Source organism: Coregonus lavaretus, assembly GCF_964263955.1.
Source record: "Coregonus lavaretus genome assembly, chromosome: 26".
NCBI lineage: Eukaryota > Metazoa > Chordata > Actinopteri > Salmoniformes > Salmonidae > Coregonus > Coregonus lavaretus.
The window spans coordinates 18493125-18520528 of NC_140013.1; the positions used below are offsets into that span (position 1 = coordinate 18493125).

Consider the following 27404-nt stretch of genomic DNA (forward strand, 5'->3'; position numbering starts at 1 on the left):
CTCATACTACTGGGAGACAGACAGACAGACACAGACAGACAGACAGACAGACAGACAGACAGGCAGAAGGACACCCTTAGGCTACAGGGGACGACTAGAGGAGGTGTGAATGGGTGGAGCGAGAGAGAGAGCCTCCCCCTCTCTTTGTCTTCATGCCATGGCTTTGTGAGGAAGGAGAGATGGAGGATAGGCTGGCGTGTGGGTTTGGCCTGTTCCGTGTGCTGTCCAGAGGGACTCCAGCAGGGCATGTTGCCTGCATGCCAAAACGGACAGGCCTGACAAGCCGTGTGGCGTGCAGTAATTTGACTAATTACACTGGATTAAAGCATATTAATGCAAGCTGTTTTCACCAGGGTCAATGACCTCTAGACACACATGAAGGAAAATATCTGAAGGACAGATCTTACTTTTAAGGAAACATAGTAAAATAAAATAAACGGACAATCAATCCTTAGTGTGATTTCTGATCAGTAGAGAATATTTCTCTAACACTGGATTTACATCGCAGAGATGCGGAAACGACAGTCCCAGCTCCCGACACCTCACTTCGATATACATTTATGAACTCTCCCCCTGCTCTTCCTCTTCCTCTCTCTCCCTCTCTCTGCTGCTGGAAAGAGAAAACACACCAATAAGGACTTTCAGAAACCCCATGGAACCCTCATGGGGAGAGAGAGTGAGAGTCTGCAGAATGATTAATTGAAGATGGACATGTTGTGTCCCTGTATGACAACAACAACATTACAACATTTCATTGTAATCTTGCATCTTTCTTACCAAAATATTGATATGACACCAGATACTGATTAATGATGATTTGTTATCTGTAAATATTCTAGTGACAGTGGTGATTCAGAGGTGATTTGGTGAAGGTCTTCATCTGTCCTGTTCGTAATCCTTTATCTGTTCTGGTTCCACTGAGGGAGACTAAGGTCTCAGTGAGCTAGACTGTGATTTATTAAGGAAGTTGATGTGGGACTGAATAGTATATTGCAATACAATAATAACAGTAATAGTATATCTGGGAAGACAAACATCAGTCTTTAAAAAAAAAAATCAAGACAAAAACCAAACAAACTTATTTCTCTCATGCTTTATATTTTAACAGTTTCTATGTTCTATTCTTGGTTTTAAATGGGAAAACAATGCTGAGGCGAGTTCAACAAGGCTTCTGTCTGCAGCAAACATGTTGCCAGAGTAACAACTTCACTTCCATGATTTGAATGAACATTTCAAAATGTTATGGTGAAACATCAAACAGCTACTTTTTGTAAAGATTACTGTGGATTTTTAGCGACAATATTCAAACTGAAAACGACTTAGCTATTCCTACTAAATATAGTAAAAAGTCTACATGGACACTTTATTATTTTAAGTGGCAGTTTAGACCGAAACAGACACTTACGTTCGCCGCACACTATCTTCTCAGACTGTTAGCTAACGTTAAAACAAAACAAATGGAATATCTTAGCTAACGTTAGCCAACGTTCGTGAAATATTTCCCTTGTTGAACGCACTTCTGGTCTATCCTTTGTTGGATAGTTGATATTTTATACTAAATATCAGACATTTAAAATTGATTTTTCAGTTAAATTAATTATTCACTATTAATTTTTATATATAATTCAGTGAAATAGGTTTATATAGGATGTGTTATTATGTATTATAACATACCATAAAACAAGGATGTGTAATATAATATAATAATATTAGGATGTGTGGTTTAATACAACAGCTCTCCTAATTGTCCCATATCAATCTGAGTCAGACAAAAGAGAAGCAGTTCCACTATGTGTTCCTCTGTCTGTAACGTGCTGTAATAATAGTCTTAAAGCAGCATTATGAAAACAGAATACCAAAGAGGCTTACAGCCGAGGTTTCATGAAACATTTAGGTTGAACTTCCAAGGCTGTGCTGATGAAAAAGGTGCCTGCTGGAGAGAGAGGAGAACGGGAGCCCCAGACAGTATTGTACAGGAGTCACATTAAATTAATACTGAGGGCCATTTGGAGTCTTTCTTCTCCCAGGCTTTTCAGAATGGATTAACTACGAAAACTCAGAAATTACTAAAGCACCTATTAAGCATCATGCCAAGGCTTTCTTCTCCCTGCTTTTGAAAGTGTTTGAATGTGCTCTGGCATTCAATCCCCTCACAGAACAAAAAGTTATTGTTTGCACGCTTGATGAAACCTGATGACAGGCTTGATAAAGGAGGACGTAAAACACATATCTACACCTGAACTTTAAACAAATGACATGCACCTTTAACTGCATGAAGACACACATTTATACAACTCATAGCAAGCAGGTGCATAAACAAATGCATTCATTTATTTTATTGTTTACAAGAAAGGTGGAGTAATTATGGCCAGTAAATCAAATACAATCTTGTCATTATATTATAATTATTATATTATTTAAACTTGGACATGTTCTAAAGATCTGTTGTAGAGTGTGAGTGTGTGTGTGTGTGTGTACATGCGCATGTGTGTGCGTGTGTATGTATGCGTGTATGTGTACACCCTCTTGAGAGTGTTTCCACTAAACTGAAGGGTCTCCAGTCTCGGTGCCTCTCTGCTCTCTCTGGCTGTTCAAAGCCTCTCTGGGAGCCATGAATTGTAATTGTAGTTGCTAACAGGATTGCTGAGGGCCCAAACGGAGCCACTTGAGAAGCAGGTCGTGTGGAGTTAAACGCCTGTCAGACACTCAAAGCCCCCAGCATGGAAGGTGGCCCTCAAAGGCCCTCAAAGGCCCGCCACCACCACCGCCACCAGTACCACGTCCAGGCCCTCTTCTGTTCCCCTCCCTGCTCCTCTGAAAGACCTGCTCCATTATGTCCCTGCAGACACTAGGCCTAAACCCTGTACGCTCCTCTCTTCTCCTTCTGCTATATATGCAAGAAGAAAGATAAAATATGACCCTTTAAAGCACCTGTTCACCATTCACAACACAAAAGTTCACGCCTATTTAGTCATTTATGCATTTTCCCTTAGCCTCTAGTCTATCCCAATATACCCCAGCCCCAGCCCAATATCCTTCACTCCAGCCCTATCCCACCCCATCTCCCCAGCTCCAGCCCTATCCTACACCCCTCACCCCATCCTAAAACCCCCGTCGCAGTACCACCCCCGCCCCCTCATTCCCCCACCCCTGCAGCGTGAAGGACCTCACCATGACCCTTATTAAAATCTTAATTGGATTGCGAATCGCTTGAAGGAGAAATTCAACATCCTTCATTCAACTCTGATTTTAGCCTTTCAGCATTTCTCCAAGTATTTTGCCGCCCGTCGTAACAATAAGAATCCCAAAGAAAGTTATTCAAAAAACTCAACCAGATATTTCTGAAAACGGAATCGGCAAAACGAACCGTTCTCCTTCAGAGACAGAGAGACGTGAGTTTCCCAGGCAGGGAGCTGCATGGTGACTGACTGACAGAGACAAAGCCCAGAATAGACCATTGTGTTTCTTTTCACTGTTGTAATGGTCTTAAAACGGCTACAAGCAGGCTACCATTCACTTTAGTGACCAGTCTGTATGCTACCATTCACTATACTGACCAGTCTGTATACTACCATTCACTATACTGACCAGTCTGTATACTACCATTCACTATACTGACCAGTCTGTATACTACCATTCATTATACTGACCAGTCTGTATACTACCATTCACTATACTGACCAGTCTGTATACTGCTATTCACCTCTGACCAGTCAGTGCAGCTCTCCTATACTCTTTACAGCCCAACTCTATACTGGACAGAAGCACAGGAGAGACTAAGGGACTATCTAAGTCTCTCTCCAGTACTACTATATTAATACGTCTCTCTCCAGTACTACTATAGTACTAAGTCTCTCTCCAGTACTTCTATAGTACTAAGTCTCTCTCCAGTACTACTATAGTACTAAGTCTCTCTCCAGTACTACTATAGTACTATACTTTTGGCCAGAGGCCATAGGTTCACTAAATAGGGCATAGGGCTCTGGTCAAAAGTAGTCCACTATACAAGGAATATGGCTTCGGCTAAAGTGCATAATAGGAATGATCCAAGGGTAGAGATTCGGACACAGCCTAAATTCAGCTTCTCAACAGCTCTCCTATAATTACAGAGAACTACTCCCATAACAACAACATCAACCACTGTCATAATGGTCCACAAGATAATTACAATAATTACAATAACATCTCATTAAGAGGAGAACGGCAGCACAGGGAGCATTAATAGCAGACAGGTGTGCAACACAGCGCAATTATAGAACCTGAAATTAGCTCACAGCCTGGAGGCAAAAACAGGGAAAAAGAGAACATCACTGTGAAAGAGAGAGTCAGTGTGTGTGTGTGTGTGTGTGTGTGTGTGTGTGTGTGTGTGTGTGTGTGTGTGTGTGTGTGTGTGTGTGTGTGTGTGAAAGCGAGAGAGATGGCAGAGGGTGAGAGAGGCTCACAAAAAAAAAGAGAATTGCAAATAAGCAAACAAAAATATCTTAAATGTGTAAATTAGGGAGAAAATGAGAGGGAAGCTTTTCCCAGCAGACTGTATCTGAGATGAGAGACAGGCAGCCAGACGTGATCAAGGGGAGCTGTGGAGTGCTGAGGCAGGCGTCAAGACAAGACACTCAACCCTCAGCCACAGCCTCTCATTCAGCCTGCCAGCCCCTACCCTCAACCTCCCAGCCTCTCAACCTCTACCGTCAGCCTCTCAACCCCTCATACTCTATATCCCCAGCCTCCAAGCCTCTCAACCCCCAGCCTCTCATTCAACTCCCAGCCTTCCAGCATCATTCAACCCCCAGCCTCTCAACCCCAAAAGTCTTAACTCCCCAACACTCAGCCTCCCAGCACCTTCTCTCAGCCCTCAACCTATCAACTCCCAGTCCCTAACCTCAGTCAGCCACTGGTAGCTTCTCCAGTCAGTCAGTCATTACTGAGCCTAGTGCTGCATAGGACATCCTATCTGATAACGTTACAGCTAACTGACTGTCTCTCTACTTGACCTATCATATGACAGCGTCTGTAAACCACAAATCTCCTTCGTTAAATGGTGTCAACACCCCCCCCCCCCCCCCCCCCCCACACACCCTGACGCTGCTCTCCCCCACACACATACACTGAGTGTACGAAACATTCTAATATTAAATTGCACCCCCCTTTGCCCTCAGAACAACCTCAATTTGTTGGGTCATGGACTCCACAAGGTGTCTAAAGTGTTCCACAGGGATGCTGGCCCATGTTGACTCCAATGCCTCCCACAGTTATGTCAAGTTGGCTGGATGTCCTTTGGGTGATGGACCATTCTTGATACACAAAGGAAACTGTTGAGTGTGAAAAACCCAGCAGTGTTGCAGTTCTTGACACACTCAAACCGGTGTGCCTGGTACCTACTACCATACCCCGTTCAAAGGCAGTTAAATATTTTGTCTTGCTCATTCACCCTCTGAATGGCACACATACACAATCCACACACAGTCATAATTGTCTCAAGGCTTGAAAATCATTCTTTAACCTGTCTCCTCCCCTTCATCTACACTGATTGAAGTGGATTTAATAAGTGACATCAATAAGGGATCATAGCTTTCACCTGGATTCACCTGGTCAGTCTATGTCATGGAAAGAGCAGATGTTCCTAATGTTTTGTACACTCACTGTATATACAGTATATACACTACCGTTCAAATGTTTGGGATCAAATTTCCTTGATTTCGAAAGAAAAGCAATTTTTTTGTCCATTAAAATAACATCAAATTCATCAGAAATACAATGTAGACATTGTTAATGTTGTAAATGGCTATTGTAGCTGGAAACGGCTGATTTTTAATAGAATATCTACATAGGCGTACAGAGGCCCATTATCAGCAACCATCAGTCCTGTGTTCCAATGGCACGTTGTGTATGCTAATCCAAGTTTATCATTTTAAAAGGCTAATTGATCATTAGAAAACCCTTTTGCAATTATGTCAGCACAGCTGAAAACTGTTGTGCTGATTAAAGAAGCAATAAAACGGGCCTTCTTGAGACTAGTTGAGTCCCCACATATGCTGAGCACTTGTTGGCTGCTTTTCCTTCACTCTGCAGTCCGACTCATCCCAAACCATCTCAATTGGGTTGAGGGCGGGGGATTGTGGAGGCCAGGTCATCTGATGCAGCACTCCATCACTCTCCTTCTTGGTAAAATAGCCCTTACACAGCCTGGAGGTGTGTTGGGTCATTGTCCTGTTGAAAAACAAATGATAGTCCCACTAAGCCCAAACCAGATGGGATGGCGTATTGCTGTAGAATGCTGTGGCAGCCATGCTGGTTAAGTGTGCCTTGAATTCTAAATAAATCACAGACGGTGTCACCAGCAAAGCACCGCCACACCATAACACCTCCTCCTCCATGCTTTACGGTGGGAAATACACATGCGGAGATAATCCATTCACCCACACTGCACCTCACAAAGGCACGGTGGTTGGAACCAAAAATCTCAAATTTGGACTCCAGACCAAAGGACACATTTCCACCGGTCTAATGTCCATTGCTCGTGTTTCTTGGCCCAAGCAGGTCTCTTCTTATTATTGGTGTCCTTTAGTAGTGGTTTCTTTGCAGCAATTCGACCATGAAGGCCTGATTCACACAGTCCCCTCTGAACAATTGATGTTGAGATGTGTCTGTTACTTGAACTCTGTGAAGCATTTATTTGGGCTGCAATTTCTGAGGCTGGTAACTCTAATTAACTTATCCTCTGCAGCAGAGGTAACTCTGGGTCTTCTATTCCTGTGGCGGTCCTCATGAGAGCCAGTTTCATCATAGCGCTTGATGGTTTTGCGACTGTACTTGAAGAAACTTTCAAAGTTCTTGACATTTTCCGGATTGACTGACCTTCACGTCTTAAAGTAATGATGGACTTTCGTTTCTCTTTGCTTATTTGAGCTGTTCTTGACATAATATGGACTTGGTCTTTTACCGAATAGGGCTATTTTTTGTATACCACCCCTGCCTTGTCGCAACACAACTGATTGGCTAAAACGCATTAAGAAGGAAAGACATTCCACAAATTAACTTTTAACAAGGCACACCTGTTAATTGAAATGCATTCCAGGTGACTACCACATGAAGCTGGTTGAGAGAATGTCAAGAGTGTACAAAGCTGTCATGAAGGCAAAGGGTGGCTATTTGAAGAATCTCAAATATAAAATATATTTTGATTTGTTTAACACTTTTTTGGTTACTACATGATTCCATATGTGTAATTTCATAGTTTTGATGTCCTCAATATTATTCTACAATGTAGAAAATAGTAAAAATTAAGAAAAACCCTGGAATGAGTAGGTGTGTCCCAAACTTTTGACTGGTACTGTATATATATAAGAACAAACATGAGGAGGCACCTTCCCTCTCCCTATACTGAGTGGAAGGCAACAAATCGTCTCATATATATAGAGTGAAAGGCAATGATTAATCTTCATGTGTAGGAAACGTCGCCTCTCCTGTCTAAAGGTGGACACCGTAATCATTGGCCCACTGACCCTGTGTTAGCCTGTGATTCTCCACCAGAGCATCTTTACTGCAGCCCAGGAGCCCATTATGAATCTCACATTAATTGCACAGCCCTTCTCTCCCTTCAACGCCATGTGTTACCAGTAGAAGAGCACACAGCAGAGCAGCAGAAAACAAAAACAAAGGGAGGAATAAAAGAGGATAATAGCTTTGTATTAACCTGGTCAGTCTATATCATGGAAAGAGACGTTGTTCCTAATGATTTGTACCCTCAGTGTATACATCCCCAGCCCTACACACACACACCTCCCCAACTCTAAACACACACACACACACACACACACACACACCACCACAACCACAGACCTGACGCTATAATACAATTATTATAATTACAAGGTGGAACGTAAACCCCCCCGCACCCCCCCCCCACCCATCTTGTTGCGTTAAATAAGTTCTGCTGTTTTTTATTTTCAAACCAAATCAGCTCCCTTTGTCTTCGTCATCATCCCCTTCTCTTCTCTTTTCATCCGCTCTTCCTCTCCTTCTCATCCCCAATTACAGAGCTGGACTAAATAAATCAGTACTGAGCTCTTCAATGTTTCAGGCTGGAGCCATCAGGCTGAACTGTCTCTCTCTACAGCCCCAGGGCACAGCTAGATCAGGTGAACGCCTGGAGGCAGGAACCTGCATGTCAGCAGAACCTCCTCCTCATCCCCTCCACCTCTTCATCCCCTCCTCCTCTTCTCCTCCTCCTCCTCCTCCTCCTCCTGGATCATGACTGTTTCATGGGTCAGCCTGATGTCCGTATGCTCCAGCCCATCTCTTGTTTTGCTCTAACAGAGGTCAGAGAGATTACTATTTTTATGAAGCCAATAGAAGATATCCCAGTGGGAGGACAGAATACTAAGCTGCACACACACACACGCAAGCATGTCTAGAGGCCCAATAAGAGCTGACAGATACCAGGCAGTCTGACAGACACACAGACAGACAGTCCTGATGTCTGATGCTTCCGAGGTGAGCTATAAGCTTTTCATTTTGGAATATCTCTGGCTATTGGGGTATTTAAATGTGAGGATGATCTTTTAAACTATGTCAGATGGCTGGGACAAACCTTCCCCATAATGCAGTTTGATCCGTGTTAATTAGCGTGTGAAATAAGCAATTGGCTTCCTGCCTCATGGCCTTTTGTCTCAGTCTCAGTGGTTGGGATGGAGATGAGGTGGTAAAGATTTGATTGTAGCATCCTTTCCGTCTGTGCTGCACATTGTGTGTGTGTGTGGTAACAGGCTAATATTCTACACTGCTCACCACAAGTAACTCTGTGTTGTTGTTTTTATCGCACTGCTTTGCTTTATCTTGGCCAGGTCGCAGTTGTAAATGAGAACTTGTTCTCAACTGGCTTACCTGGTTAAATAAAGGTGGAAAAAAAAAATACGGAACTAATCAGAGTAGACAAAATGTCTCTGCTGCCAAAATGTCTCTGAGCATCCGCTCAGGGTGAGTCTCTCTCTCTCTACTCTCCTCTCGTAGGGAGGGTGACAGCAGCATAAAATGGAGGTGTGGAAATGTGCCTTCCATGTGGCAGAGCAGTAGGGTGATTGGGGCTAGGGCTAGCAGCAGTAGGGTGACTGGGGCTAGGGCTAGCAGCAGTAGGGTGACTGGGGCTAGGGCTAGCAGCAGTAGGGTGACTGGGGCTAGGGCTAGCAGCAGTAGGGTGACTGGGGCTAGGGCTAGCAGCAGTAGGGTGACTGGGGCTAGGGCTAGCAGCAGTAGGGTGACTGGGGCTAGGGCTAGCAGCAGTAGGGTGACTGGGGCTAGGGCTAACAGCAGTAGGGTGACTGGGGCTAGGGCTAGCAGCGGTAGGGTGACTGGGGCTAGGGCTAACAGCAGTAGGGTGACTGGGGCTAGGGCTAGCAGCAGTAGGGTGACTGGGGCTAGGGCTAGCATCAGTAGGGTGACTGGGGCTAGGGCTAGCAGCAGTAGGGTGACTGGGGCTAGGGCTAGCAGCAGTAGGGTGACTGGGGCTAGGGCTAGCAGCAGTAGGGTGACTGGGGCTAGGGCTAGCAGCAGTAGGGTGACTGGGGCTAGGGCTAGCAGCAGTAGGGTGACTGGGGCTAGGGCTAGCAGCAGTAGGGTGACTGGGGCTAGGGCTAGCAGCAGTAGGGTGACTGGGGCTAGGGCTAGCAGCAGTAGGGTGACTGGGGCTAGGGCTAGCAGCAGTAGGGTGACTGGGGCTAGGGCTAACAGCAGTAGGGTGACTGGGGCTAGGGCTAGCAGCAGTAGGGTAACTGGGGCTAGGGCTAGCAGCAGTAGGGTGGCCAACACAGGGTCCACACATTCTGTTTTTACACAAATAACTTTGTTTTTCTCCAGAATTCAAGGTCTGGTATTTAAACTGGCCAGGATATGGATATCAGATGGATAGATATCAGACCTATATTTCTGAGTTGCTACAACTGTTTTTAACCTGTAATTTATCATCTTTAAAAGTTGTCTATGAGTTGGGTGCTATTGGGTGAATGTGGGACACACGTTTGAGACTGCAGTCTCCCCTGGTGTCATTGAGAGGATGATGAAGCTGGGCTCTGTAATCCTGGGTTATAAATCACCGTCTGAAACGAGGCGGTTCCTCCAGTTTCATTAATGGAAATGATCTGTCAATATGCTGGAGTCACTTCACACGTGTCAGCTGTGCTGGAGCACAATAGAGCAGCTCACTGATGAACTCCCCGACCACTCCACACAGTCTATAAAACAACTGGCTTCCACGCAGGGGAGCGCCCCGTAACCCGCCCACACGCCCCCGCCACCCTGACCCAGACATCCCCTCACAGACCACCAGATGACACAGATGGGGAAACCAAACAAAAAGGAGGCTCCCTTTGTACGAACTGGGACTCCTTTCAAAAGCCATTCAGGCAACAAATTGGGTAAATCTGTCCGTGCAACACTCTGGTTTTGCTCTTTTATTAGCGTCGGCCGCACGTCACGGTAAATAAAATCAGATTTATGAGTATTCTGCAACAATAGCTGCTTTTTAAAGTGTGGGAAGCCTATGATATCTTGGTTTTGTTAACCAGACACACAATGTTATAGATCACAATAATTACACACATGACGTCAAGAACAGGGCGCTGATTTCTTCGTTATTATAAACTTTATAGTTTGCATCGTACAATTATTAAAGGCCAAAATATATATTAACTACTAGACAACAGCAGATATGTTTGATTATATCCTAGGATAACTTCATGATTATCAGTAGCACCAAATAATGTATAAAACAGGATTCTATTTTCTCACTTTACTATGAGTCAAAAGTTTCAACAAATGATCTTCATTTAAAGAACATTAATGTACTTTATTTACTGAGAATAAAGAACAGAAATTAACTTTATTTCTTCATAAATAATATGTATAAGTTCCCTCTGTATTTCTTCTAACCGGTTGTCTAAATAGAACAACAGAAGCACTTCAAAGTGCTGTGTACTAATGTGACAGTTGTTCATGGCAACCATCTACAGTGGGGAGAACAAGTATTTGATACACTGCCGATTTTGCAGGTTTTCCTACTTACAAAGCATGTAGAGGTCTGTAATTTTTATCATAGGTACACTTCAACTGTGAGAGACGGAATCTAAAACAAAAATCCAGAAAATCACATTGTATGATTTTTAAGTAATTAATTTGCATTTTATTGCATGACATAAGTATTTGATACATCAGAAAAGCAGAACTTAATACAGAAAACTTTGTTTGCAATTACAGAGATCATACGTTTCCTGTAGGTCTTGACCAGGTTTGCACACACTGCAGCAGGGATTTTGGCCCACACCTCCATACAGACCTTCTCCAGATTCTTCAGGTTTCGGGGCTGTCGCTGGGCAATACGGACTTTCAGCTCCCTCCAAAGATTTTCTATTGGGTTCAGGTCTGGAGACTGGCTAGGCCACTCCAGGACCTTGAGATGCTTCTTACGGAGCCACTCCTTAGTTGCCCTGGCTGTGTGTTTCGGATCGTTGTCATGCTGGAAGACCCAGCCACGACCCATCTTCAATGCTCTTACTGAGGGAAGGAGGTTGTTGGCCAAGATCTCGCGATACATGGCCCCAGCCATCCTCCCCTCAATACGGTGCAGTCGTCCTGTCCCCTTTGCAGAAAAGCATCCCCAAAGAATGATGTTTCCACCTCCATGCTTCACGGTTGGGATGGTGTTCTTGGGGTTGTACTCATCCTTCTTCTTCCTCCAAACACGGCGAGTGGAGTTTAGACCAAAAAGCTATATTTTTGTCTCATCAGACCACATGACCTTCTCCCATTCCTCCTCTGGATCATCCAGATGGTCATTGGCAAACTTCAGACGGGCCTGGACATGCGCTGGCTTGAGCAGGGGGACCTTACGTGCGCTGCAGAATTTTAATCCATGACGGCGTAGTGTGTTACTAATGGTTTTCTTTGAGACTGTGGTCCCAGCTCTCTTCAGGTCATTGACCAGGTCCTGCCGTGTAGTTCTGGGCTGATCCCTCACCTTCCTCATGATCATTGATGCCCCACGAGGTGAGATCTTGCATGGAGCCCCAGACCGAGGGTGATTGACCGTCATCTTGAACTTCTTCCATTTTCTAATAATTACGCCAACAGTTGTTGCCTTCTCACCAAGCTGCTTGCCTATTGTCCTGTAGCCCATCCCAGCCTTGTGCAGGTCTACACTTTTATCCCTGATGTCCTTACACAGCTCTCTGGTCTTGGCCAATGTGGAGAGGTTGGAGTCTGTTTGATTGAGTGTGTGGACAGGTGTCTTTTATACGGGTAACAAGTTCAAACAGGTGCAGTTAATACAGGTAATGAGTGGAGAACAGGATGGCTTCTTAAAGAAAAACTAACAGGTCTGTGAGAGCCGGAATTCTTACTGGTTGGTAGGTGATCAAATACTTATGTCATGCAATAAAATGCAAATTAATTACTTAAAAATCATACAATGTGATTTTCTGGATTTTAGTTTTAGATTCCGTCTCTCACAATTGAAGTGTACCTATGATAAAAATTACAGACCTCTACATGCTTTGTAAGTAGGAAAACCTGCAGAATCGGCAGTGTACCAAATACTTGTTCTCCCCATTGTATATTGTAATACATTCTAGACATCTACATTCTGAGATTCTTATTGACACAGATCTTAATTTGGCAGGTAAAGATAAGATAATTATAGCCACCGTTTTCCTTCACTGGCTCATGAAACTAGCGTATGATCATCATGGCTGCTGTTCACTAAACACTATACTGTTAGAACTAGCCTCAGACGCTAGGTAGGTTCTCTCTCTCCCCTTCCCCATCCCTCTCCTTCTTTCTCTCACACACACACACACACACACACTCTCTCGTTACATATTATGGTAGGCCTTAACCCTACTCTCTCTCTCTCTCCATATTATGGTAGGCATTAACCCTACTCTCTCTCTCTCTACATATAATGGTAGGCCTTAACCCTACTCTCTCGCTCTCTACATATTTTTTTGCTGCAATTCTGACATTTTGCATGGCAATATGCAAAGATTTTTTGACATTTGTCGCGAAAACACGCTGACAAGGGAAGAAGTTTGTTGACCTGTGTCTTGATTGAACCATATTATGCGGTGAATGTACGGTGATTGGTTGAAAATGCAAGCTGTCTCTTTGTACTATGGTGATTGGTCAAATTTGCAGCCCCTCGCATAATATGCAGGAAATTTGAGAATCCTGAAGGGACTGCTAGATATTATGGTAGGCCTTAACTATGTTCTAACAGTGTCACGATCGTTATTAGATGAAGCAGACCAAGGCGCAGCGTGATAAGCGTACATTCTTTATTTGGTACACACACGAACCAAAACAATAAACAAACGATACATGAAGTCCTAGGTTATACACAAAACCTTACGGAACAAGATCCCACCACCTAACATGCCAAAAGGCTGCCTAAGTATTGTCCCCAATCAGAGACAACGTGCTACAGCTGCCTCTGATTGGGAACCACCCTGGCCAACATAGATCTAAACGATCTAGAACAAAACATAGAAAACTATAACATAGAAAATCCACACCCTGGCTCAACATAAAAGAGTCCCCAGAGCCAGGGCGTGACAAACAGGCACATCATCAGTTAGGGAGGTTTATTTTTAAGTTAGGACACAAGTATGAACACACAAGCATTCTGTTCTATGGTACTCTCTCAGCTCCTCTCTCTCTTTCCTCTCCTTCCCTCGCTCTCTTCTCCTCTCTCTCTCCTCTGCCTCTTTTCCACCTCTCCTTCTCCCTCTCTTGCTCCCCATCTCCCTTCCCTCTTCTCTCTCGCTCCCCTCTCTCTTCTCCTCTCCCTCTGTCACTACAATCTGCATAGAGAGACATTTGTCATCATTAGCTGGGCACTGACAGTTGGCACACAGCTTTTCACATCTCCACCACGGGCAAATACGAACCCTTCAGGCCTTATTTGGGTAACATGGCCTAATGTCATCATGGACCCAGCCACCAGCATTTCATTACAACACAATCCTCTTTTATCCCTCCCTTTGTCTTTGTTTTCTGCTGCTCTGCTGTGTGCTCTTCTACTGGTAACACATGGCGTTGAAGGGAGAGAAGGGCTGTGCAATTAATGTTTTGTGAGATTCATAATGGGCTCCTGGGCTGCAGTAAAGATGCTCTGGTGGAGTATCAAAGGTAACACAGGGTCAGTGGGCCAATGATTACAGTGTCCTTTAGACAGGAGAGGCGACGTTTCCTACACATTACGATTAATCACTCTGCCTCTGTTGCTTTGTTGCCTTCCACTCTATATATATGAGACAATTTGTTGACTTCCGCTCCGTATAGGGAGAGGGAAGGTGCCTCCTCATGTTTGTTCTTATATATATATATATACAGTGGGGAGAACAAGTATTTGATACGGCAGTGTATCAAATACTTGTTCTCCCCACTGTATATACAGTACCAGTAAAAAGTTTGGACACACCTACTCATTCAAGGGTTTTTCTTTATTTTTACTATTTTCTACATTGTCCAATAATAGTGAAGACATCAAAACTATGAAAAAACACATATGGAATCATGTAGTAACCCAAAAATATATATATATATATATATATATATATATTTTTCAAATAGCCACCCTTTGCCTTGATGACAGCTTTGCACACTCTTGGCATTCACTCAGCCAGCTTCACCTGGAATGCTTTTCAAAAGTATACAGGACAATGACCCAACACACCTCCAGGCTGTGTAAGGGCTATTTTACCAAGAAGGAGAGTGAGGGAGTGCTGCATCAGATGACCTGGCCTCCACAATCCCCCGCCCTCAACCCAATTGAGATGGTTTGGGATGAGTCGGACCGCAGAGTGAAGGAAAAGCAGCCAACAAGTGCTCAGCATATGTGGGAACTCCTTCAAGACTGTTGGGAAAGCATTCCAGGTGAAGCTGGTTGAGAGAATGCTAATAGTGTGCAAAGCTGTCATCAAGGCAAAGGGTGGCTACTTTGAAGAATCTCAAATCTCAAATATATTTAGATTTGTTTAACACTTTTTTGGTTACTACATGATTACATATGTGTTATTTCATAGTTTTGATGTCTTCACTATTATTCTACAATGTAAAAAACAGTAAAAATAAATTAAAACCCTTGAATGAGTAGGTGTGTCCAAACTTTTTACTGGTACTGTACATATTACATTACAAAAACAAACATGAGGGGGCATCTTTCCTCTCTCTGGCAAAACAGACTGGAGATGATTCTATAAACTAGTCCACATCAAACCACAAGTCTTTACAATGCTGCTGCTCTAACAACAAACCACAAGCCTTTACAATGCTGCTGCTCTAACAACAAACCACAAGCCTTTACAATGCTGCTGCTCTAACAACAAACCACAAGCCTTTACAATGCTGCTGCTCTAACAACAAACCACAAGCCTTTACAATGCTGCTGCTCTAACAACAAACCACAAGCCTTTACAATGCTGCTGCTCTAACAACAAACCACAAGCCTTTACAATGCTGCTGCTCTAACAACAAACCACAAGCCTTTACAATGCTGCTGCTCTAACAACAAACCACAAGCCTTTACAATGCTGCTGCTCTAACAACAAACCACAAGCCTTTACAATGCTGCTGCTCTAACAGCTTCACAACAACAGCAGAGATATTAACCGGTAACAGAATAATAATGTAGCAGAACACTGCTCCTGTCTCTTACTAATACCTTAATACTGTCATGTAGAACAGATACAGCATTTATCTGTGTGATAATACAGACAGGGGAAGCCATAGTCTGCATCACAAACGGCACCCTATGTAATGCACATATAGAAAATACCATGGACCCTGGTCAAAAGTAGTACACGATAAAGGGAATAGGGTGCAATTTGAGATGCAACCATAACCTAAGCATTTTTACACAGTAATGCAATGGGCACATACTAAAACAGAAAAATGTGTGATCGTTCACAGAATGTTATCCTCTTATTTAAATGGCATAAACTCTGATAATACCTCTCATTTTCTGTGTTATTATGCAAAGCCATGTTGGCAAATAAAACTAAATTATATTTAATTATATTAATGCTAAATTGATGCAAATACATGCATGTCATTCATCAGAAAGGCTGACAAGCGTTCCATATTGAGGAGAAGAGGGAGGCGGGTGGTGGAGGAGCTGAGATAATTCATTAATTTTCATAATTTCCCTTGTTCTTCTCTCTCTTCTCCCTCTCGCTCTCTCTCTCCCTCTTTCTCTCCTCCTCTGTCATGGAAATACACACCAAAGATCTGTTATTATGTATTTTCTCTCTCCATCTGATGTGTTTTGTGTAACCACACCGGGCTGTAGCCTGATGGCCTGTAGCCTATAGGACCTAGCCTGGGCTTCAGCTGATCACTACAAGGTCCTTCAGAGCCTCTGGCTGTATTGTCCTGGCTCCTCACTACTCACACAGAGAGGCTGCTGACAGGAGGGCTCTATTGTCCTTGCCTCCTCCTAAATCGTATTGGAGGAGAAGGTCCAAGGTCCCTCCCCTCTGACCTTTTTCTCCAATGTGTTTTGAGAAGGATGCGAGGTCAGAGGATGTGAGGAATCAAGGAAATATGAATTGAGAAAGAGTAGGGGAGGGAGGAGGCTAACACAGGGAGGCTGCTGACACGAGGAGGGGGTATAACAGATAAAGAAAGGGGGGTCGGAGATCCAGAGGGGGTAGGGGTGTAGGGAGGATCCAGAGGGTGGAAGGCACAAGGCCCAGAAATTAACGGGCTACCCCACAGAGACACCATATTGTCTGGAATAATGATATTCAGATTATTAAAAATGAATTAATTTTGTGGGGGGACATGTCAGAGTGAGTCCCTATCCCGAGAGGGTTAAGTGTATTATTTCTCCCAGTATGAGGCCTAATGCTGATCACACGTCTTAAATGCCACCCTCTTAATCTGATTCCTATTGCACTGCCACTCCATTAGAGACTGTTGGTATAATCTGGATTTGATTTGGTGACTGAACCTCTCCTTGGCTGCCCTCCATACCCAGTCCTCTATAATGCACAGAGATAGATGACAGAATAACATGGACGACCCTATTTGTCATGTTCTAACAGGATTATCAATAGAGACACACACTGACTATTAATATCCTCAATTAGTTTACTTTAATGGCCACATTATGAGATGCCACAATTACTATTGTGACTTTTAAATTGTTAATATGGTCTTAGATAAATTGGGTCTGTCTTAATAAAATTAATATTATTATGGTTTTAGCTGGGTTTGGTCTTAACCATTTACACTAATGGTATCTTTCATGCACCACAGTACTGTAAATTTATAAAAACTTGATTTTTATATAGTAAATGTTTACACTGTCTGGGGCGATGGATTTGTGGCATCGAAAATGTATGTTGTATTGTCAACCTAGACTTGTAATTGTCAAACTGAAATATCTCATGTCCATTTCAGGCCGTGTGTGTGCGTGATAAACTATGGTGTCATCACAAAGCCATTTCAGCTATTAGACAAGAACTGTTGACCCCATGCCAGACCACTGAGAGGATCAGTCTTACTAAGAGAAAGAGAAAAATGAAGAATGGAGGGGAAAAGGAGAAGTGCAGTAAAGGCCGGGTCTGGAAACAAAGAAGCCTTCTACACAGAGAGGATGGGTCACATGGTAGGAAGTAGAAGTCATTGTATTGATTTACACAATCATGCATAAAGCTGGAGGGTCAGTGACTGGATTGATGTTAGGCTGGGTCAGAATCGAAAAAGGCCCCATACTACAGTCATGCATTGGGCTGTGGTGTTAGAAATAGGTTCTATTGAAATTAGGCCGGGTCAGAGATAGGCGCTAACCCATATCTGCTATAGTGGATCTAACACATAGACCATGCAGGATAGTGTAGATCTGAGTAGAGTAGAACAGGTTGTTAGTGTAGATCTATAGTAGTGTAGACCAGGTTGCTATATAGTGTAGATTTGTGTAGAGTAGACCAGGGGTGTGTTCAGAACGGTGTGCAACGTTTAATTCACACACAAACGTACCTCAAAGGCTGTTGAAGAACGGTGTGCACCGTTTTGGGGAAACGTGTCATTCAGTACAAACCGTCACGCAACGTAGCAAACGTTGAACCGAACTGAACGCACCTCAGGTTGTTAGATCAAAGCATTAACATTTACATGTAGATCTGTGTAGAGTAGTCCAGGTTGTTAGATCAAAGCATTAACATTTACATGTAGATCTGTGTAGAGTAGTCCAGGTTGTTAGATCTAAGCATTAACATTTACATGTAGATCTGTGTAGAGTAGTCCAAGTTGTTAGATATAAGCAGCCACATGCTTTAGATTAAAGAGGTGATAATCCTGAAGAAAAGCCCCTCCTCTATCACGCAGAGGGATGACCAGCCTCATGGCCACACTGACACACACACACACACACACACACACACACACACACACACACACTTGGAGTTGGAAGTAGACTGTAGACTAGTCTGGATCTAATAAAGGCCAATATACCTGCTGATCTACAGTATAGAATGTCCTACATTCACAAAACACTCCAGGAAAGTGACTAAGAAAAATCTAAACTAGGAAGTGGTAGCTGGTACCTAGTTTTGTCAATATCTAACCAAACAATTTCTGTTGACTATTCATCTAAAATAATAGTCAAGGTTATGAATATTATCAACTATATTTCACACTTAATTTGAATTAGTATTTTCATTGTAGACCTTTAGATGGGCCTAGAGTAAAGATGTGTTCTCCTGGCAAGGTCTATCCCAGCACCCCCATGTGTTGTCATATCTGTAATATCTGCTTGGTAACAGTGGGACATTATTATGATTGGGCTGATGCTGCTGACAGAGACCTCCAGAACGGCTGGCATGATAGTGGGAGACACCTATCCATCACACACACACACACACACACACACACACAGACAGACAGACAGACTACACTGGGAACTGACAAGGTGCAGTCTATCCTGATAATTTGTGGTTCTGTGCAGATGAGTGTAAACGTCTTTGTGTTCCGTACCTGCTCTCTGCAACTCTGCCATTTGACGCCTTCTTCAAAGCTCATACTGAACCCTCTGAGATGGGAAGCCACGATGATAACTACTTATAAAGCTAGAGATGGTTCCGAGATTTGGTTTGGTGATAACTACAGTGATTGTTCAGTGATTTGGTGTGGGGGGAGGGACTTCTTTACTGTGCAGAAATGTGCAGCAACTTCGTCTGCATAAAAATATCTAGTTTACTGGTGTTGTGCATAAATGTGTCTTGCTTCTACTGAGGTCTTGATAACATAATAAACGGTTTCATATTAGTAATACGATTGGAATAGTTAAAGAGTATTTCTGTAGCAGTAATACCTATGTAGGCCTAATTTCCTTCAGAAGAAAATACTAGGCCTACTCAACTCAATTATATATATAATTAGGCTAAAGTAATAATCATAATAATAATAACAATAATGTATTGTTTTTTTTAGTTGCAATTGTTTTGTTTTGTTTAATTTGTTCTATCATCCTATTCGTGATAATTGTAAACACTGCTCTCACACAACACTCACCGGGAATGATGTCTACAATGTACAACATCAATAATTTGTCGAGTATTAACAGTAACGGCCTGCTTATGAACACCTTGTGTTCACAACCTGTTAATGCTGACAAGATGCTGTTATACAATATTGTGGACTATATAATAATCGGAATCACGTATTTCAACAAACTAACAAGATGCTTTCAATAAAACATTTACCAATGCTGAAAAATAATTCATATTGGAAATATATTAAAAAGCCTACACATGTATAGATTACAGTCTTACAAAACAGTGGTATAGCTAATGGAAATATCTATGGCATCTTTATTTTTCTCCACTGAAAAGATGAGTGTCCTATTTAATTTGACAAATTCATCCTTCAATTAATGAGGGATAGTAGGCCTATTTCATACATTGAAATAACGAAAAATATGAACATTCAAATTAAAAAACGTCTTAATTGAAAAGTAGGCATGAAGATTTATTTTCTTGCGTTGAATAGCCTATACAACAACACTAAGTAAAAACAATCAACTTCTAAGGGGCATTGGGCCTTTATGTTATCATTAGCCTATTTATGCTGGAAAAGAAAACAGAGAAAATTAACCGGTCCACTATTTTTAACTACTACAATGTTCAGGCATACATGCATTATTGTCAAAATAACCATGCGTGTAATTTCACAGGCCTAATAATTATACAATAGCCTAGCCTACTGATATGCTAAAGATGTAAATCCATATAATATAGGCTATTTCAACATGCAGTAGGATATTTTTTTCTTCGGACACTGCATTCCAAATTGCTATTTGAAATGTCCCTGTAGAATAGATTTAGCAGTGCGAATCGTCTGTCAGAGCAAAAAATAAATAAAGACATAACCCCACGCAACGACTGTCATCAAATCTGTCATTTAAGTCGTCGTGTCTAATATTAGATCAGGTACCGTCCTGAGGCTGTGGACAATACAGACACACTAATCTAATCTACAAGAATAAAACAAAACGATAATCAGAGAAAATAAGAATAATAAACACAAGAAAAATACAACCTAAAATATGTTTTATTCAAAACAAATATATAAGCAAAACATTGTCATATTTTATAGCCTACCTAAAGTAACATACAACCAAGCAGTCTAAAATGAGCAGTTGAAGAAAATCCGTTAAAATGTCAAAAAGACAGCCTGAAAGAAAGCAGAAAAGGGCTCTGTTTTTTCTCTCCCCAATGCGTAGGTGGACTTCCGATCCTCGACATTACTACCTTTAGTTTAAATTGTATATAAAACCGGGGGATTAATTTGTTGTCGATTAACTGGAGGCGGTGACGAATCAGATGGCGATTGGACATCCCCATTCCTAACCCTCCCTTTATAATTTCCCGAAGAGCGTCCGGGCTGTTAAACACAGAAAGACTCAGCCGCCTCCACGACGCCCTCTCACACACACACACACACACACACACACACAGACAGCACCGCGCACTTTCACATGCGGATCCATAACTACAGCAGTGATTAGAGAAATAACAAAAACAAAGACGAGGTTCTTTTGACTACTGACGTGAGAAGGTGTAATATGGACTTTTGATAATTATTCGCAAATCGAAGGACATACTTTTTCCAACTGCAGTTCAATGCAAAAGCTTATGATTTAGACCGGCGAGATTATTACGCATGTGCCCCAACTAGCAACAGGCTGGGTTGGGTCTTTTGGAACACATTTTTTTTCTTTTTAATAGCGTTCTTTTTTCTCTAAAATTGGCTCCCGTACAAACAGCCGCGTTGGATCCGTCGGCTTACTGCGAGACTCCGGTCTACAACCCGGATCTCTGCCCTAACATGATAGCCGCCCAGGCCAAGCTGGTGTACCACCTCAACAAATACTACCAGGAGAAATGCCAATCTCGGAAGGCGGCCATCTCCAAGACCATCCGGGAGGTGTGCAAGGTGGTGTCGGACGTCTTGAAGGAGGTGGAGGTGCAGGAGCCCCGCTTCATCAGCTCTCTCAATGAGATGGACAACCGCTTCGAGGGGCTAGAGGTCATCTCCCCCACGGAGTTCGAGGTGGTGCTCTACCTCAACCAGATGGGGGTGTTTAACTTCGTGGATGATGGGTCTCTGCCGGGCTGCGCCGTGCTCAAGCTGAGCGACGGCCGCAAGAGGAGCATGTCTCTCTGGGTAGAATTCATCACCGCCTCCGGCTACCTCTCTGCGCGCAAGATCCGCTCCAGATTTCAGACCCTAGTGGCGCAGGCCGTGGATAAATGCAGCTATAGAGATGTTGTCAAAATGGTGTCTGACACCAGCGAGGTGAAGTTACGCATCAGAGACAGATACATCGTTCAGATCACCCCGGCTTTCAAATGTACCGGGATCTGGCCCCGCAGCGCAGCGCACTGGCCCCTACCGCACATCCCCTGGCCAGGGCCCAACAGGGTAGCCGAGGTAAAGGCCGAGGGATTCAACCTTCTCTCTAAAGAGTGCTACTCGTTGAACGGAAAACAAAGTTCGGCAGAGAGCGACGCCTGGGTCCTGCAGTTCGGCGAGGCCGAGAACCGCCTACTCCTGGGAGGCTGCAGGAAGAAATGTCTGTCGGTCCTTAAGACGTTACGGGACCGGCACCTTGAGCTGCCTGGGACACCCCTCAACAACTACCACATGAAGACTCTGGTTTCTTATGAGTGTGAAAAACATCCACGGGAGTCTGACTGGGACGAGAACAACCTCGGGGACCGTTTGAACGGGATTCTATTGCAGCTTATTTCGTGTTTGCAGTGCAGGAGGTGTCCCCATTACTTCCTGCCTAATCTAGACCTGTTCCAGGGGAAACCTCATTCTGCTCTAGAAAATGCAGCCAAACAGACCTGGCGACTGGCGAGAGAGATTCTGACCAACCCCAAAAGCTTGGAGAAACTCTGAGGTAAATGTGTGTTATAGTGAAGAAGAGTCAGTGAGAGGCCTGGTGATGTATCAAAGAACTATGGACAGAAATGATCACTGCACCCCTGTTTTATTCACGGTCTTGTAAAATGTGACTATCCTCTGATGATGAAGACGTTTACTCTGAGATCATTTTTATGACATTTAGTCAAATATGACCCTTCTCTTAATTATATTCTGTGATGTCCTACCATCAATCCACATTCAAGGTTAGGTTACAATTCAGTGTTAATCTTTCGTTATTTCTCTCCATGCCCACAGTTGTCTAAATCGTTTATTTGCTTAAACGCTTTAAAATAAAGCCCCCATACAAGCCTTGACAAAATAACTGTACAATTTCTACTGTAAATACATTCATAGGTTGTGATTCCAGTGGTCTGAAATGGTGAATGTTGTTCTGTGACATGTAAACTTAGGAGATCAATTCCACCTTTTAAAGTAAAACGCCTGAACATTTTTTTATCTGGTAGAAAATACATTAGTATATTCATTTCAGTGATAGTCTGCTGTATCTGTTGTAAGTGGACATTTTCTAATTTTGAAAGTTTACATTTTGATGGTATTATCTGTTACGTTTTTAAAAAAAACATTCCATAAATATACATACTTGAATTCTTATTTAAAGTATACTCGATCATTTTTGTTTGTACCTTGCTTACATGATCAAACCTGAAAATAAGAATATATATATAAATACAGTCTAATTGAAAAGAAAAAATGCACTTGAAATACACTGGATTATAACATTTGTGATCTGATTTTTTATTCCTGTCTCTGAACTAATTTAAAGAGTTAGCCTAATAAAAACGACCTATGTAATATTTGTGTCCCAATCATGATTAATGAAATGTATAACTTGTATTTTTTTTTTTTTATCACATATAGGGCATATTTATTGTCGGCACCATACATGGGTATTTTATAGGCCTAGTGTTTAACCCATTTTAAATTACGCAAACATAGTTTGTCATATCTCTATTAGTTCCGGCTAAAGGCCTACCCTCCATATTGTATCTATCAGGTTGTCTACGTTATAATAATAGGCTGTCAAATTAAAAGCTTTTTATAGGGAAAAACAAATGTATGAGAGGTACGGTTGGGGTTAGACATTAGGCCTATATTTCTACACGAAGACTGCGCAAAATTGAACGCTTAATTGTGAAAATGTCTAGGTTACAACGTTAGTATTAGCCTAATAGTACAAGTGGTTATCCCATTTCCATACACAGTCTCTATATTTATAAACAATGATAATATTGGTCTAAAATCGAACAGACCTCGTAGGCTCTCGTTTGATGACATGGATTTTCAGGTTTTGAGGGGATCAGAATATCAATAAATGTGTAAAATATTGTAGGCCTACAGGTCAGGTTCTCTTCAGGTGGAGCCTCGCGCTCGTATAAGCCTAGGCCTGGGTATGCTTAAGGCTCGTCTACATTCTGGGAATCCAGATGGCACAACGTTCCAATTAGACCAAATAATCTAAAATGCTCCACTATCTCCTAATGGTTGAATTGTTGCACATGGGTGAACCTGGATAATTGTTTTCATCTCTAAATCACATTTTGTGTCTTGCACAAGAAAGGAACCTGGGGTCTATGCGGGCCCAGCCTAAACATGAACATGAGTCAGTAAAGTGAACTTGAACGTGAACAAAAGCTTGTGGGGTAATCGCATATCAAACAGAAAGGGAAAGTAGCGGTTGGACTTACCGTGGAGTCAAGCCGTTTGAAGGAGGGGTCATCCTCATCCACTTCGAAATAGATCTCGGTCGTCGTGATGGAGAGCGTCCCTCGCGCCACTATTACCGGGGCCACGAGCTGGGCCGGGGTGCTGAGGACCACTGGGCCTATAATGCGTAATACATGGTGCATCAGATATAAGGACAAACAATATATGGTCTTTAACAATTCCTAACAAATAATTTGATTTGTTTGATTGTGAATTATTATCAAATTTGACTATACTTCGATTTAGTCAGAGAAGATATTGAGACGATGTAATGTCTAGGATGCAAATTCTACAATTTCTTCTTAATTTGGGCACATGCACGGTTCTTAATTATCATGGTAACATGTCTTCATTCAGAGTAATAAAAAAAAATGCAAACTCGAATTATTCGTTCTGGCTATAAAACAGGTTATTTTGAACCAAATCGCTATTCGGCCTATTCAACAAGCATATAGGCCTATATACATTCTAGGCTTACAAAACTATATGAAGCTAATTTACATAAGTAATAACCATTTTAACTAAAGGCGCGTGCGGTGCAATAAGGCCAGCAGTGTCATATGGCCTATCAGAACTAAACCAGAGATGGAGGATCGCTTGCCAATATGATGACTGGTCACTTATGACAATATCCGTATTATTATTATTATGCATATTTGCATACTGATATGTTTCATAACAATTATATCAGTTACTATAACGACAACTGGGGCCACTAAAAGAGAGACACAACACCACCCCAAATTACTGTTTCAATATGCATAGCATCCTAAACTAATTAAATGTTTTAGAAAAACTTTATTTGAGGGAAAATAAAAGCGTTTATATTTGTGCTGACAATATCCGTTCAGTATTTTTACGATGGCTTTTTGACCCTTGGTCAGCTGACGGGATCACATGCAATCTCTCTTTCTGTCTCCACCCCTCATCTCCATCTCTCCTCCTGTCCTCTGCCTCTCCCTCCATGTTCTATGTTCTATTTGGATCAGTATCGCTGAGGCGCGCGGCTCCAGTGATTTGTCTCGAGCTCAAATGAATGCTTTTGAAATTGGGATATTTATCGATCGCGTGAACTCCAAAGAGCCACTTTAATTTCTCATCAATCTTAATCTTGTGCTCCTCAGCCAATTATGCCCGATACTGTTGCAAGATTACAAGTGGATTTTGGTTTCAATTCCCTGGGCGCTCTTTCATTGTGCTCACGGAGCGTTCATGAATAGTGGAATCGGCTTTCCTACGCTTTCTCTCTGCCTGCCCTAGCTGCCTGTAATAAACTCTCTGCCTGTATTAAACTGATCTTATCTGATTACACTATCACCGTTTAACATGTGCTTTACAAGCTGTAGTAAACATGCAATATCCCGGGTCTAATAACGTTGCAGTTGTAGGCTATTGTAGGCCTATGAGAACATTTGACCCTAATATGCCTCACAACATATTAATGAATAGATACTACAAAATACACTGACATATAATGCATTATACAATATAATAACTGCGATGTGCTCACAGAATTGAAAGCCATGCTTTTGAAAATGAAACGAAACGTGATCAAACATTAATTATTATTCTAATACTCATATTTATCACTGTCATATTTATTAGCCTATGTAATTATCTTGTAATGACACTTGTTCTTAATGTTGTTTCCACATTTAGACAAATATTAAACCCGCCCCATGTTAGGCTACATTTGAACAGAGAATTAGGCCAACGTCTCAGTAAACGGACAGATATTGTTTTACAGTCGATGCTGTTGCAAGAGATTCCCATCAATCTGAAGGGTTTGTCTTTCTGCAACATAAACTGTCTATTCCAAGACCTCTAGTCTACTCCCCCTCGGAGAGAAAGAGAGAATAATAAGACGTTGGAGGGTACAGAACCATTGTGTTGTGGCCTGAAGGGACTCTGGTACAGAGAGAGACAATACAGCCTTAATCCACTGGATCCACTGCGCTACAGGGACGGGATTTAGCTGTAATCCCTCTAGGGATACTCCATAATTAGGAGTTAGTATTAAAACCTTTACACAATAATAATAAATGATACAGGTTTCCATATGCCAAAGGACTGGATTCGGTTAATACATGCGATATAACGCTATATTTTTGGAGTGGTTTTCTTAGAATGTCCTTAAAAAATAGTTATAGTAGTAATAATATTTATATTATATATTAACACACACACTCCTTTTACGCATATGGTCCTCAAAATTATATTTAAATTGTACATGGAGCAAACCATTCAATTTCTAGCAAAAATAATTCCAGTTATAATATTCTATTACATAGTCCTAGTTTCTTAGTGTTACAGTTCTATTTTATATGTACTCTAGTCTTGTATGTCTATGGGGAAGGTAAACTGATAAACAGTCTGGTCTGATGAAGACTGTCACAGTGATGTCACTGCTGCACTGCTACACAGACACAAGGCATTCTGGGTAGTGTCATAATTAAAACAGCACTGTTCATTCTCCCAAAATCCAGATTGCCCAACATGCCTCTCAAAGGCTTGAATAAGTCTAAGACTTACCTTTATAGGGCACTATTTTCGACCAGGGCACATAGGCCATTAGGGTGCAATTAAGGACCCAGCCTAAAACAGTTCCACTTCTTATCATATATGCAAGAAAGATTATAGTAGTCATTTCCTAAACATGCAATGTAGTCAGTGATATTATAAGTAATTCAAAACATCCTGAGCACTGTACTATTTTATGAGGTTTTGTCTAAGTATTTATGACAATATTATCTTGCACTCATAAGGCTAATTATTACCCATGTAAGGGATAAAATTATGCCAGAGAGAGAGCGAGAGAGAGAGACAGAGAGAGACAGAGAGCGACCGAGACAGAGAGAGATATGATAACGGTGCACTCCCCTCGTTAGGGCATGATAATGCCTCCTTGAGAGAGTACAGCCTGTCTTTGACTGGTCCATTCAAAGGTCTGTCAGTTAAGATCATTAATATCTCAACTAAAACAGTAAACAGCCACTATCTAAACACAACACCTCCCTTTCCCTCTTCCATCCTCTCCTCTCCTCTCCTCTCCTTGAGATTTGGGTTACAGATGAGTAGACAAAAGGAGTGTGTTGATGCCAGTGAGAGCAGACGGTGTTGCCAGTGTTCAGGGGGAGTGAAACTAATCATGGGTTTGGTAACCACAGGGCAGGCCCGGCCCCATAGCTAGCTGG

At 42.3% G+C, this 27404-nt stretch overlaps 2 protein-coding genes across 3 annotated transcripts in view; one reads left to right on the forward strand and one right to left on the reverse strand.

The window, feature by feature from the left end:
- Positions 1-27404, reverse strand: part of LOC311101415 (neurobeachin-like) — a gene marked incomplete at both ends in the record, with an annotated part of 295001 nt that overhangs the window by 74222 nt on the left and 193375 nt on the right. For both annotated transcript variants that reach the window (XM_084142549.1, XM_084142550.1), the window contains one exon: positions 24192-24328. In XM_084142549.1, the coding sequence (XP_083998675.1) occupies positions 24192-24328 (137 nt within the window). The remainder of the gene's footprint in view (positions 1-24191; positions 24329-27404) is intronic.
- On the forward strand, positions 21379-23290 carry LOC311101416 (putative nucleotidyltransferase MAB21L1; the record flags this gene model as incomplete). Its single annotated transcript, XM_084142551.1, has 1 exon — positions 21379-23290. The coding sequence occupies one exon, from the start codon at positions 21379-21381 to the stop codon at positions 22456-22458; it is 1080 nt and encodes a 359-aa protein (XP_083998677.1). The 3' UTR covers positions 22459-23290.